We start from the raw sequence: 14,203 nt of genomic DNA on the forward strand, positions 1-14,203 counted from the left end.
GAAACCGCTTGGCGAGATCATCCAGGGGCATGGGGTGAGGTATCATCAGTACACTGATAATACCCAGCTGTGCATCTCCACCCCATGTCCAGTCAACGAAGCAGTGGAAGTGATGTGCCAGTGCCTGGAGGTTGTTAGGGTCTGGATGGGTGTCAACAGATTCAAACTCAACCCTGATAAGATGGAGTGGCTGTGGATTTTGCCTCCCAAGGATAATTCCATCTTCTGTCCATTACCCTGGAGGGGGGAATTACTGACCCCCTCAGAGAGGGTCCGCAACTTGGGCGTCCTCGATCCACAGCTTACATTAGAGAACCATCTTTCAGCTGTGGCGAGGGGGGAAGAGTAAGTCCGAATCCAATCGAACACTTGTAAGAACTCATATTAAGACTTACAAAGTGGTGCACAAGGCGGCAAGATGCACGTACCATGCCGCCTTGATTGCAGAATCTCGCGTTTGCCCAGGTTCGCCTGGTGCACCAGTTGCAGCCCTATCTGGACCGGGCGTCACTGCTCACAGTCACTCATGCCCTCATCACCTTGAGGTTCGACTACTGTAATGCTCTCTACATGGGGCTACCTTTGAAAAGTATTCGGAAACTTCAGATCGTGCAGAATGCAGCTGTGAGAGCAATCATGGGCTTCCCTAGGTATGCCCATGTGTCACCAACACTCCGCAGTCTGCATTGGTTGCCGATCAGTTTCCGGTCACAATTCAAAGTGTTGGTTATGACCTATAAAGCCCTTCATGGCATCGGACCAGAATATCTCCAGGACCGCCTTCTGCCGCACGAATCCCAGCGACCAGTTAGGCCCCACAGAGTTGGCCTTCTCCGGGTTCCCTCGACTAAACAATGTAGTCTGGCGGGACCCCGGGGAAGAACCTCCTCTGTGGCAGCACCGACCCTCTGGAACCAGCTCCTCCCGGAGATTAAGATTGCCCCCACCCTCCTTGCCTTTCGTAAACTCCTTAAGACCCATCTCTGCCATCAGGCATGGGGGAATTGAGACATCTTCCCCAGGCCTATATAGTTTATGTATGGTATGTTGTGTGTACATTTTTTTAATTATGGGTTTTTACTTTTTTAAATATTAGATTTGTATTTTACATTGTTTTTTAATATTGCTGTGAGCCGCCCTGAGTCTACGGAGAGGGGCAGCATACAAATTTAATTAAATAATAATAATAATAATAATAATAATAATAATAATAATAAATGTTTATCCCAAGCATGTTTAAATTCAGTTACTATGGATTTACCAATCACGTCTGCTGGAAGTTTGTTCCAAGCATCTACTACTCTTTCAGTAAAATAATATTTTCTCATGTTGCTTCTGATCTTTTCCCCAACTAACCTCAGATTGTGCCCCCTTATTCTTGTGTTCACTTTCCTATTAAAAACACTTTCCTCCTGAACTTTATTTAACCCTTTAACATATTTAAATGTTTCAAAAAGAAAAAAAGAATTAAGAATGGGTATAGGCCTGTAACACCTCCACTAGAAGTACGCAAATACGTTAACATTGCTTGTTGTAACAAACATCTTTTTTACAGAATACGGCTGCTACAAATTAAAATACTGAACACTTCAGCCAAGGAAGATGTTACCAAAGAGTACCAAGGAACCTACCATGCTGTTCTAAATATGTCTGGAGTCTGTTGATGAGATCTTGTTTGTTTCCTTTTGCCTCCAAACCTCGGGCTAAACACTCCTGTTTCAGCTCCGCAAGCTGTTAAAAGTAGAAAAGATTTAATCAAACATGTGATTCAATATAGAGATATAAAAATTAAAGCAAAGCTCTAAAAAATCAAGCCAAAGCCTCCTATTTAACAAGGGAAAAAGACTACTACGTTCAGAGAAATTAGACCAGATTCTGTTACTATATAGGCTATTTCAATAAAGCACAGCTTTAATTTTCCTGTGGAACTGTTTTCCTGATCTTGTCTACCTGTAGAGTTGGCACTCCTGCAGGCAGGTGACACTCAAATATTTACATCAACGTGACCTTGAAAGAAAAGCAACCAGTGGGAGTCTGAAACCAAGAAAACTGAAGAACTTCTTCAAAAAAACCCCACCCCATCAGTCAATGAAGAAACTCAAGTTGGACCCATCATTTCAAGGTATTAGATCGCAGTGATGATACATTAACAATTTTCTTTGATTTTTATGCCTGACAAGTAGGCAACCCCCCGAATTGTGTCCCAAAAAGATTTAACTTGCTCAACTGTTGAATTGTGACCAAAATCACAAAACAAAAACAAAAAAGGGGGGGAGAGATGATAAAAAGCAACACGTTACTTAGCACGCTTCTTGCAGGCGGTTTAGTGTTCCCGAAAGCCAAAGGTTGAAAGCAGAGGCGCTGTTCTCTGAAAACGGAAGGGTGGGAGGGAAAGGCCAGCGACCAAGAAAGCTCAGGTGCGGGTCGGGAGACGAAACTTCAGATGCGCGGCGTGAGGAGAATCCCAGCATCTCTTTCCCGCGCTCTCGGGAAAGGTTGACAAAAGAAGCCCGTCCGCTAACCCACCCACCCAAACATAAAGCAGCTCCTTCCTACGGTCGAGCGGGAGAAGAAGGCCGAGCGAAAGGCACGCTCCTCCGCCCCGAGCAGCCTCCCCTACCTTTAACTTGTGCAGCTCAATCGTCTCCGCCGCCATCTTAGCGTCGCCTCCCTCAACAATCCAACTCCCCGCTCGCAAAAACACCGCCCCGTCCCCCCACGACGCCCCCGCCGAGTCCCTTGCCCAATCCGAGCCGCGCTCTCGCTCGAACCCTGCCCTTCCGAACGTCGGCCCTCGCTATTGGTTGGCGGCCGAAGGAACCGGATGCAGGGTCGAAAGAAGGGGCGGGAAGTGAAAAAAACCACCATTAGGAAGGAAGCGGCCCGGCCGGAGCGGCTGCTGACTGGCGAGGAGGAAGTGGAGACTGGGAGGTGTTAGGAACCGTCTGACTGCGTCGTACCCGCGCCCGGAAAACCGAGGCTGCCGCAGGGGTTTTCTTCTGGTCGGAGCGGCGGGAGCCGTCGCGGAAGTTGTCAGGTGGGCAGCTGATGAGGGTCGCAGCAGACCTGGAGGGGGCGGGGGGGGGGGGCGCTGCGAGAAGAGAAGGAAAAAGGATCCTTTAGGCCAGTGTTTCCCAACCTTGGCAACTTGAAGATGTTTGGACTTCAACTCCCAGAATTCCCCAGCCAGCGATCTTTTCGGCACCAGGGACCGATTCCGCGGGGAGACGTTTTCCGTGGGGACCGGAGGGGACGTTGTTTCGCGTGCTGCCTGCATCCCGGGGGTGGGGGTTTGCTGACGCCTGCACTAGTTTGACAACAATCTTTTTACCATCTTCTTTTTCCGCAGAGAAAGGCAAGCGTTTAAAGTTGAACCAGAGCCTTGGTGACATCACCAAAATCATCCCATAGTAGTGCTATAAAGCTGGATATTATGATAGAATAGAATTCTTTATTGGGCAAATGGGATTGGACACACAAGGAAATTGTCTTTGGTGCAAATGGTCTCAGGGAACATAAAAGACAAGATATGTTTGTCCAGAAATATGAGGTGCAACACTTAATGACTGTCATAGGGTTTGTCCAGAATCCATTTGTCCAGAATCATGAGGTACAACACATAATGATTGTTATAATTATCCCCTGAAAAGTCTGAATCTGGCTTGTTGGGTGGCAGCACCAAACCAGACAGTTATAGAGGTGCAGATGACAGACTCAATGATTCCTCTGTAGAACTGTATCAGCAGCTCCTTGGGCAGTTTGAGCTTCCTGAGTTGGTGCTGAAAGAACATTCTTTGTTGTGCTTTTTTGATGACGTTTTTGAAGTTAAGTGACCAGTGCTAGAACCTAGAAATTTGAAGGTCTCTATTTCAAATGTTGATACTGTGTGGTCTAATACTGTAAGAGGTGGTAGGATGGGAGGGTTTCTCCTAAAGTCTACCATCATTTCAATGGTTTTGAGTGTGTTCAGGATCATCATACCCAAGGGCCTCCAACCTTGGCAACTTTATGACTGGTGGACCTCAATTCCCAGAATTCCATGGCTGCCTGGGGAATTCTAGCAATTGAAGTTACCAAGGTTGGACACCTCTGTAAGATGATCTTATCCAGTTGCCTCTTGTAGATGTAAAACAGGAACTGGAGGGTGCATGGTTTCGATGCTGCCTGCATCCCACGGATAAGATTTTGTTTGTTTCTTTTGCTCGGTTGCTGGCATGATGAAGTTTATTGCCAGACCACAGAACAGAGGTTGGGGACCAAGTGAGGAAAAATGCCTGCTGCTTTACTCTTCCTCCGGGTCTTCTGCACATGGAAGGAAGTTTTCAATGCGCTTTCTAAAATAACAAAACATAGACCATCCCTGCTGAAGTAGAATATCCTCCCCTTTCCCAGCTTCCAGCCCTTCAGATGGGACAGAGTCAGAGGTAAAATCCAGCAGGTTCCGACAGGTTCTGGAGAACCGGTAGCAGATATTTTCAGTAGTTTGGAGAACCAGCAAATACCGCCTCTGGCTGATCCAGAATGGAGTGGGAATGGAGATTATGCAATATCCTTCCCCCAGAAGTGAGGAGGGAATGAGGATTTTGCAGTATCCGTGCCCACCAAGCCACACCCACAGAACCGGTAGTATTAAAAAAAAATGTCACCATTGGACGGAGCTACTAAGCTACACAGCCTCCTGACTAGAAGATGTTGGCCTAACCTCCGATTGAGGAAGGCTGAGATAAGAAGTGAATGTGAGGGGTTCTTGGTGCACTCTAGGCTTGCTCGTTCTCTTGCAGAAATTTCATTAGCCTAACTAGGTAACATCATCAATGAAATAATAAAAAATACACATAGCTGGGTTTTAGACATTTAACATCAATGCTAGTGAACGTACCATTGCAAGGCATTTTGGTGCTCTGAGGTTCTCGACTTCAAGACTGTCTGTGTTATCAGACAACCTTCTACAGCAGTTCATGTCCATTAAAATAGTCCTTTAATGGAGAATGCCACAGTAGATTATTTTTTAAGCAATTGCACTGGAGAAGGGGCAATGAAGTAACCATAGGTGTTTTGGGTAGTGTCTTTCTTTACAAGGAAGTCATGATGATGAAATCCATTGGGAGATGCATAATTTTCTTGGTCTACAGATTCAGGGTGCAACGAATTTGTGTTGCTGTTCCTTCTTATCAGCAACCAGAGGCTAAGCAAATAGCAAATGATTATATCACCATTTATTTTGTTCTGCCTGGCAGTTATGGCTCTGATATAAAAGTAAGTGACTCCCTCCTCTGGGCTTTTTCCAGTTGATAGTCATGAAAGGTCTATCCCAGGGGTACCCAATCCGCGGTCCATGGACCGGCTCCGGGCTGCAACATGCCAGAACCCAGGCTATGCAAACAAAGTCCCATCTATGGAACGCAGGCAAAACATGCCACCTCTGCGGACAACCCTGTTTTCATGGAATCAGTCTCTGGTGCCCAGAGGACTGGGGGCCGCTGATCTAGCCCACCCCCTTTCATTACTGTTTTACATCTGCAAGAGGCTGCTGGATGAGATCATCTTACAACGTGGAATAAAGCAAGGGTGTCCAACCTTGGCAGCTTTAAGATCTGTGGACTTCAATTGCTGGAATTCCCCAGGCAGCCATAGAATTCTGGGAGCTGGGGGCCACAAGTCATAAAGATGCCATGGTTGTGGAGCCCTAGGATAAGGTATGATCCTGATGATGATATCCAGCTTTATATTGCCTCTATGGGTTGAACTGGTGATATACTGAAGGCTCTGGTTCAATTTTAGATGCTTGCCTTTTCTTTGAGAAAAGAACATTATCAAAGATTATTGTCAACTAGCATACATGTATTTTAACAACTTGCCTTAATTACTATTGTTGTTATTGTTATTATTTATTTGACTTCTCTGCCGCCCAATCCCGAAGGATTCAGGGCAGCTTACAACAATATATAAATACAATTTATAATAAAAAGAAGTCAAATATCAATTAAAACAATAACCCCAGTTAAAACCTACAATCCAATCAAGACATACATACCATTCAATATGATTTGACCATGAAAAATGGCCCCTAGGCCTGCCAGCAAAGCCAGGTCTTAATAGCCTTTTGGAAGGCCAGCCGGGTGGGAGTAGTACGGACATCAGGGGGGAGTTGGTTCCATAGAGCTGGGGCGGCCACATAGAAGGCCGTCCCCAATGGCCCTGCCAACCTTCATTGCTTAGTCAACAGGACCTGGAGGCGGCCAACCCTGTGCGAACTTATTGGTCTCTCAGAGGTATACGGCAGGAGATGGTCCTGTAAATAGTCTGGCCCTAAGCCATGTACGGCTTTATAGATAATAACCCACAACTTGAATTGTGACCAGAGACTAATCTGTAGCTAGTGCAGCTCACAGAGCATATGGGTGAATGGGTGTATCGAGGTATTCTGGTCTATCTGCATTCTGGTCTATCTGCAGTCTCCGAAGACTCTCCAAGGGTAGCCCCATGTAGAGCGCGTTGCAATAGTCTTAGTGACTGTGCATAAAGCCTCCTGGTCCAAAAACTGCCACAATTGGTATACCAGGCAAACTTGGGCAAAGGTCCCCCTGGCCGCAGCCAAGAGATGGTGATCAAGGGTCAGCTGGACACCCAAGTTGGGGACCTTGTTTCTCCCCCCCCCCCTCAATGTTTCTCCCCCACCCCAAACAATGACGGACAGATGGAATAATCCTTAGGAGGAAATGCCCACAGCCATTTGGTCTTGTCTGCGTTGAGCTTGAGCCTATTGGCCCCCATCCAGACTGACAGCTTCCCGGCACATCACATCCACCGCTTCACTGAATTGGCACGGGGTGGAGATGTATAGCCCGGTATCATCATCAGATACTGATGATACCTCACCCCATGCCGTCAGATGATCTCGCCCAGCAGTTTCGTGTAAATGTTAAATAGTTAACTCCAGTTTTATGAGGAAATTATGGGATGTGCAAGGATTAACTGTGTGATTCTGAGACAGTATTTTAATTATTTTGATATGGCTCCATACAGCTCAGGTTCGTTCTCCCCCAACTCAAACTACCAAATTTAAAGGGTGCTGGTTTCATGTTTTCTGATGTGCGTTCACACGCCTATACCAATATATTAATGCCTACATATATACATACATACATCTTTTCTCAACAGCATGAATGTCGGCGTAGCCCACAGTGAGATGAATCCCAACACGCGGGTGATGAACAGCCGAGGCATTTGGTTAGCTTACAGTATTTCTGTGGCTGTGCTCCATATCATCTTTCTTAGCATTCCCTTCTTCAGTGTCCCCGTGGTCTGGACTCTAACTAATGTTATCCATAACCTGGTAAGTCTAAACCTTTGATTCCTAGCCAATTTGTTGTGCCATGTTCTGAGAATTTAGGATACAGCTTTTAATCTTGGGAGCCACCTGTGTATGGCCTGCCACAGGTGACACGTTCCAATTCCAATCGGTTTCATTTACTCTACAATTAATTTAGGAATATTTCCCCCCAAAATAGTCTTGCCCTAGGTGAATTTTGCACATTTACTGAAAAGTGCAAGAAGTCAATATTGTTACCATTGTATCTGTTGTATACTTCAGGAAAGTAAGAAAGAGAGGAAGGAAGGAAAGAAAAGAGAGAAGAAAGGAAGGAAAGAAAAGAGAGAAGGAAGGAAAGAAAAGAGAGAGGAAGGAAGGAAAGAAAAGAGAGAGGGAGGAAGGAAAGAAAAGAGAAGAAAGGAAAGAAAGAAAAGAGAGAGGAAAGAAGGGAGAGAGGGAGGGAATTAGAGAAAGAAAGAGAAAGAAAGGAAGGGAAAAAAAAGAATTAGAAAAAGAAAGAGGGAGAGAAAGAAAGAAAGAGAATGTTACTCCTTTTCTTTTTGTTCTTCCCAGGTGATGTATTGGTTTCTCCATACAGTGAAAGGGACTCCCTTTGAAACGCCCGACCAGGGCAAGGATCGCCTACTCACACACTGGGAGCAGATTGACTACGGCACACAATGGACATCCTCCCGCAAATTCTTAAGCATTTCCCCAATCATTCTGTAAGTGTTGGGTATGACTCAGGCCTGCTTCCTATTAAAATTGCTGCTATAATTGATGTAATTGTTTTATTAATTTAATTAATTGGTTTTACTAGTCATTAATAGAAATAGCACTTGGATTTCTATACCGCTTCACAGTGCTTTATAGCCCTCTCTGAGTGGATTACAATGTCAGCATATTGACCCCAAAAATCTGGTTCCTCACTTTACCAGTCTCGGAAGGACGGAAGGCTGATTCGATCTCGAGTTTTGTCAGGATCAAACTCCAGGCTGTGGGCAGAGTTTGTCTGCAGTTCTGCATTCTAACCTCGGCACCACCAGAGCTCTTAATATTTGTTACATTTTGAATGTGTATGAATTTGGGCCTCCTATTAGCATGTATTATGTAACATGGTCTCCATTTGAAATTGGGAGCCTTAGCTCATAATGGTTATACTCTTATACTCTGAAAAATACAGTAAGATAAAAAACAAATTGGAGAGACTCGAGTGCATATCTGTAACTAATCGAGCATATTTTTTATCCTTCAGGTACATTTTAACCAGCTTTTATACAAAATACGACCCTGTGCATTTCATAATCAACACCGCTTCACTCCTGAGTGTCCTCTTGCCCAAGTTACCCCTGTTCCACGGCGTCCGTCTCTTCGGCATCAACAAGTATTGAAGCAGAAGAGATCTTGGCACTGCTGAGATTGCAATTCTTCCAAAGAAAAACTAGTTTCAAGAAAGTGTGGGCAAAGCTGTGGTTGCATCACCTCGGACTCTCTGGAACCAGGTTTCGCTGGACGAGGCAAGCCGAGCCGCCACTGCTCAAATGACTGAGCAGTATGGGGCATTCTTCAATGTTTCTGGCCAGGAGATCTGTGCCATTTTTCTTGTGGTTAGTCTATACTAGGGGTGGAATTCTCTAATGGAATGAAACAATAGTTGAATTGTCATGCGAGTGTGAGTTCTCTAGCTCTCCCGTGTAAAAAAATCCTGCTTTTGGTCTTAGTAGTGGAAGCCCAGGATCCCTTTCTGGAAGGGATTTAATGTTGCTTAAAACCACCTCCCTTTGGTTTGTAAACTTCCCTTTTCTCTTTCCCAATGTGGTTGTGCTGCTCAATTTCCAGAGTTTTTCCACTCAGGAAAATGAATTAGCCTGCTGTGTCAGGTCTCATACTTACGGTTCTAAGCTGTGCAAATAATATTTTGTAAATACTCACGTGATAGGTACGTATTAGCATAACTTTTTTTCATTCCAGTTGAAAGCAAAGTATAGACTACTCCCTCATACGCTGCCCCTCTACTCCCTCCCCACTATAAAGTAGATTTTCCGGTTATAGAGGAATAATCTAACACAGCATTGAAGTTGGAAGATGCAAATTAAATTATATATTTAGTCAGTGTTCTGCACTGCTTTTGTTCTTTTATCAACCCTGCCGTATACACAGCCCCATGCCATGAAATTACCAACATAAAAAAGCTGAAAAAATAATGACAAGGGTAGATCACTTATTTAGTCTGTGCATGAATCTTACTGTTAGTTTCCATCATAGTTCCCGAGTTTGTAAAAAAAAAAAGTACTAGAAAAAAGTGCTTATTTTTGTAGGGCAGACATTTCTTAACCTGCTGTTTATAGGCTACAGGAATCTCATTTCTTCACACATCCATGAAAGTGATCCAATGTTACATCGAGGGAATAGGTTTGAAGCACAAAATGAATATTCTGTACACTGGTATTTTAAATAGCCATCTTTTTTAAAAAAGCAAGAAAGACAGTCAAAAACAAATAAACGCAAGCTTATAGTTATCAGAAAATACACTTTATAGCAATTTTTTTTCTGATCAAAGTTTGTGCTAAATATTAAAATGGTTTTAAATTTGCTTCAAAATCCACAAGGGACTGTACTCTGTTCTCTCTCATTCCTTGTAGCCAATAAATGTGTAAGACTGAAAGCATCCAAGAGGGCTAAGAGGCTTCAGTAAGAACTAGAAGTGTCACTGTTATGTTAGTATGAAAAGCAATCATGTTTGCAACTTCCCAAACTAGATCAGCTTTTATAGGATTATCTAGAAAATCGGTTTCTCAAACTGGGCAACTTTAAGAGGTGTGAATCTCAATTGCTGGAATCCCCCCCACCAGTTGAAGTTCACTGTACCAGGGTTGAAAGCCCAAAGGGGAAGTAATTACTTTTAAGTGATCATCCCAATTGATGTCCCATCAGCCAGACACATACAGAACAGATAGAATCAAAACCTGAGGCTAAAACCTTAATCGTAACAAAGGCATCACTGATGAAATCATTTTCTATGAAGTTCTAATATGCAACTAGCCCCTATATTTTTCTTGGTTTTAATCCCCAATTTGCTGTGGATTGGAGGCTTCTGTCTGCCTTGCTTTGAGCCACCTCTGGAGAAGTTGCTCCTTCACACGAAAAAGCAGGCAAAAGGCAGAATAAAGCTGCCCTTTCCTGCTTTGTCTCAGCCCAACTTAAAAGCAGAATGTTCCCGAATTGGCTATTTAGCATTTTGATGATCTCTGTCCATCTTTTAACTCATACCTTTGGGGAATGACATTTCTCCCCACTCCCCTATTTTGGAACAGTGTTTGCCCGTGCATCGAAATTGCCCCCTCCACCCTGGTTTTTAGAAACACTTTCAAAAGAGACACTCTTGGAGGCTGGAATGTTACGATTTGTTCCTTCCAGAAATTGTCTTTTGCTTAGTGGTTGAATTAAATTCCAGTTTATATCTCCCATTTTAAGCATTGTAATTATTGCTATTTTACTCTAAATGTGTACTGTATGTTTTTAATCCAATTTACAATAGTTGGGATGCATGCTGCTCAGAGTTGATTAGAGCAGCTTATCAATAAAATTAAACCCAAAGAGAAAACGTTGGGCTCCTTGTGTTGCTGTTTTTAACCTGGGCTAACACTTCCCAGATCAGAGAAACAAGACATCTTGGTATGCCTTCAATAATGAGGGGCATTAATAGTAGTCAGGTAAGTCTGGGCAACTTCTCACGGTTGCCTTTAATTGGTTTAAATCAAAGGGATTGACACCTGTCCATGAAGGTTGCCTCTATATATATAAACAGACTCCATTGAATGATCCTTGCAAAGTACCTTGCAATATCAGCCATCATGCCTCTCCTGACTATCAATGGCAGGCAGTTAACTTCTATTCGGGACTGCAGCCTCAGTAAATTTTGGGTATGTTTAACTTAGTTCTGTTATTGGTCTGGTGATATATCTAAGAGCCCCATTCAGGTGAAGGGCTTCTACCTTGGCTGGATGTGAGAATTATCTATAGAATCTAGGCATCTAAGGCCTAGATAGATACGAAACACTCTTATTAGAGTACTAAACTTCCGACCTTTTGGACAGCGGACCTTGCCAGGAAAGCGAAAATGTACAAAAACATGTTTACATCCTGTATCAAGATGAAGAAATCCTATTTTTTAGGCCAAGAAACATTCATAAAGGCAGGACAACAACTTGATGGATTAATCTAGAGAGTTCCGAGGAACTATGATGAAATTGGATGCAAGACAACCCCATATATGGACAGGAGGAAGGGGGTGTAACCCAGACATGAAAATACTATATAAGATGGTTCTTGAAGTTAGGTACTTTACCTTTTGAGGTACACGGGGGAAAATACCTGTGACTTCAATTGGTCCTGGTATGATACGGTATTATCATGCTGGCGTCTTTAGGATCTTTATGTTATGTTAGATATATGTTATGTTTGATAAATGTTTCTATGATATATATATCGTGATTAATAAAGAATTTTAGCTTTTATTCTCATGGTCTGGGGAATTTTTCTTACAAATTGGTGCCCAACGTGGGGCCTGAGAACTTTTTTCCTGGCTGGAGGACGGGAGAAACCTGGCAGGGCGCCCTTACTGGAGTTTTTTCCAGTGGCTGGTTTTCTCTTGCTTCCATGTCCAGGAATTAGCTTCTTTTCGAACTGAGAGGCCAAGAGAATAAGAGGTTTCCCGGGAAAGGTTGCAGCTGCCGGCGAAAGCAAGCGTCCTTGGTGAGTAAAGGTGGTCAAGGGGTCTGATCCTGGGTTGGTGATACGTAGTGGCATGATTGAATACATGTGGGCACGCAGAGCATGTGAGAGAAATGTCTCTGTATTTGTGCTGGGTTCTTGTGCACGAGAGCTAATTTAAAACACATGTTGGGTGGTGACACCGTTGAGTAAAAGTTTTAAAGGAATCAGAGTAGATATTTACATAGTTAAATATCGGCTTGCTTATGTTTCACTTCAGGGTGAACGTCTACGACATAATTCTTACACTGGAAAAAGGATCTGTTCTGACTCAGTGCCAGCCTCAATAATCAGATCCACACAAATGTTCAAATTAATAAAAGGATTTAATATGGACAAACGTCCCAAACGTCTTTTCAGAGAGAGAAGCGAAACGGAGTGTTATCAGTTGGCTAAAATCCCAGAGTGAAGATAAGAACAGTCATAATTACCAGCTGTAGCCAGAGTGCTCAGATGGAGTTTCCAGAAATTAGCTGGAAGAACAAATCTCATCAGCAAAGCCAACAATGTCCTTTTAAAATCCAAACCGAATGCAAGAATCAAGACAAGATGAATCCTCCAAGAATGACGTTGTTTTTCTCCAACAAGGCAGAGCATGCCTCGCCCTTAAATAGTGTGAGGGCATAACCCAATTACAGAGCAGCCCTACATGAGTGACTCTTCTCCTGGCCAACCATTCTTGTTTTTTACATGACTTTCGAACCTGAGCATCCAGAAGTGGCTCATCTTCTTCCTCTGAGTCTCTCAGCCCTGGAAATGCTAACCCATTGCTGACTGGAAATGCTGTATCACCCCTGAAAGGAAGTGCTGAAGGCCCTGGCTATCATTCTGCCCCTAAACCCTCATCACCATCACTGTCAGGTGCTGGAAATACAGGACGCCTGCCTCGCGCTTCGGCCGTCTCTGCGTCCTAGGGAGTCCATAACTATTTGCGCAGGAGACGAGCAAACCATCAAAGGATCACTTTAAAAAAATCAGCTATTGAGAAATGTCACTTTGCTATTATAGCATGTATACTGTACTGGATATACAGTGGTACCTCAAGATACGAACCCCTCGTTTTACGAACAACTCGTGATACGAACCCGGGGTTCAGAAAAAATTTGCCTCTTCTTACGAACTATTTTCGAGTTACGAACAACTTCCGGGTTCCGCGTTCGGGAGGCTGCTGGGAAGTCCCCCGGCTGTTTTAAAAGGTGACCGCCGGGCTGGGGGGCTTCCCAGCAACCCCCCGAACCCCAACCCGGAAGTTCGGCAAAAGTTCGGGGTTCGGGAGGTTGCTGGGAAGCCCCCCAGCCCGGCAGTCACCTTTTAAAACAGCCGGGCGGCTTTCCAGCAGCCTCCCGAAGCCGAATGCCAAACCCGAACTTCCGCGTTCGGCGTTCGGAGGCTGCCAGAAAGCCGCCCGGCTGTTTTAAAAGGTGACCGCCAGGCTGGGGGGCTTCCCAGCAACACCCCGAACCCGGAAGTTCGGCAAAAGTTCGGGGTTCGGGAGGTTTCTGGGAAGCCCCTCAGCCTGGCGGTCACCTTTTAAAACAGCCGGGCGGCTTTCCAGCAGCCTCCCGAAGCCGAACGCCAAAACCCGAACTTCCGCGTTCGGCGTTCGGAGGCTGCTGGAAAGTCCTACTTCTCCCCCCCAGCCAAAACCCCAAAGCCTGTTTGCTGCCACATGATTTAGCCAGGACAGGAGCGAAGTGATGTGGAGGAATGGGGAGCTGAAACCGGGCGGTTTCAGCTTTCCATCCCTTCACGTCACTTTGCCGCTAAATCGTGTGGCAGCAAACATGCTTTGGGATTTTGGCTGGGGGGGAGAAGTAGGACCTTCCTAACTCCCTCCCCCCCAGCCAAAACCCCAAAGCCTGTTTGCTGCCACACGATTTAGCCAGGACAGGAGCGAAGTGACATGGAGGATTGGGGAGCTGAAACCGGGCGGTTTCAGCTTTCCATCCCTTCATGTCCCTTCACCGCTAAATCGTGTGGCAGCAAACATGCTTTGGGGATTTGGCTGGGGGGGGAGAAGTAGGACCTTCCTAACTCCCTCCCCCCCAGCCAAACCCCCAAAGCATGTTTGCTGCCACACGATTTAGCGGCGAAGTGATGTGGATGGATGGAAAGCTG

At 44.8% G+C, this 14,203-nt stretch overlaps 2 protein-coding genes across 2 annotated transcripts in view; one reads left to right on the forward strand and one right to left on the reverse strand.

Moving 5' to 3' along the window:
- Positions 1–2,794, reverse strand: part of SARNP (SAP domain containing ribonucleoprotein) — an 88,760-nt gene extending 85,966 nt beyond the window's left edge. Inside the window, exons 1-2 of the mRNA XM_070740404.1 lie at positions 2,621–2,794; positions 1,632–1,731 (exon numbers count right to left, since the gene is read on the reverse strand). Coding sequence (XP_070596505.1) covers positions 1,632–1,731; positions 2,621–2,656 — 136 coding nt within the window. The 5' untranslated portion in view covers positions 2,657–2,794. The remainder of the gene's footprint in view (positions 1–1,631; positions 1,732–2,620) is intronic.
- On the forward strand, positions 2,652–10,916 carry ORMDL2 (ORMDL sphingolipid biosynthesis regulator 2). Its single transcript, XM_070740406.1, has 4 exons — positions 2,652–3,037; positions 7,162–7,336; positions 7,886–8,037; positions 8,568–10,916. Exons 2-4 carry the CDS (start codon positions 7,163–7,165, stop codon positions 8,701–8,703), a joined length of 462 nt encoding a protein of 153 aa, XP_070596507.1. The 5' UTR covers positions 2,652–3,037; position 7,162; the 3' UTR covers positions 8,704–10,916.
- The last annotated feature ends 3,287 nt before the right edge of the window (positions 10,917–14,203 follow it).

Source organism: Erythrolamprus reginae, chromosome 2 (assembly GCF_031021105.1).
Source record: "Erythrolamprus reginae isolate rEryReg1 chromosome 2, rEryReg1.hap1, whole genome shotgun sequence".
Classification (NCBI taxonomy): Eukaryota; Metazoa; Chordata; class Lepidosauria; order Squamata; family Dipsadidae; genus Erythrolamprus; species Erythrolamprus reginae.

Coding starts and splice junctions, on each gene's coding strand:
- ORMDL2 (XM_070740406.1), top strand. CDS start 7,163: ATGAATGTCGGCGTAGCCCACAGTGAGATGAATCCCAACACGCGGGTG. Junction 7,337..7,885: donor CTAATGTTATCCATAACCTG/GTAAGTCTAAAC, acceptor TGTTCTTCCCAG/GTGATGTATTGGTTTCTCCA. Junction 8,038..8,567: donor AGCATTTCCCCAATCATTCT/GTAAGTGTTGGG, acceptor TTTATCCTTCAG/GTACATTTTAACCAGCTTTT.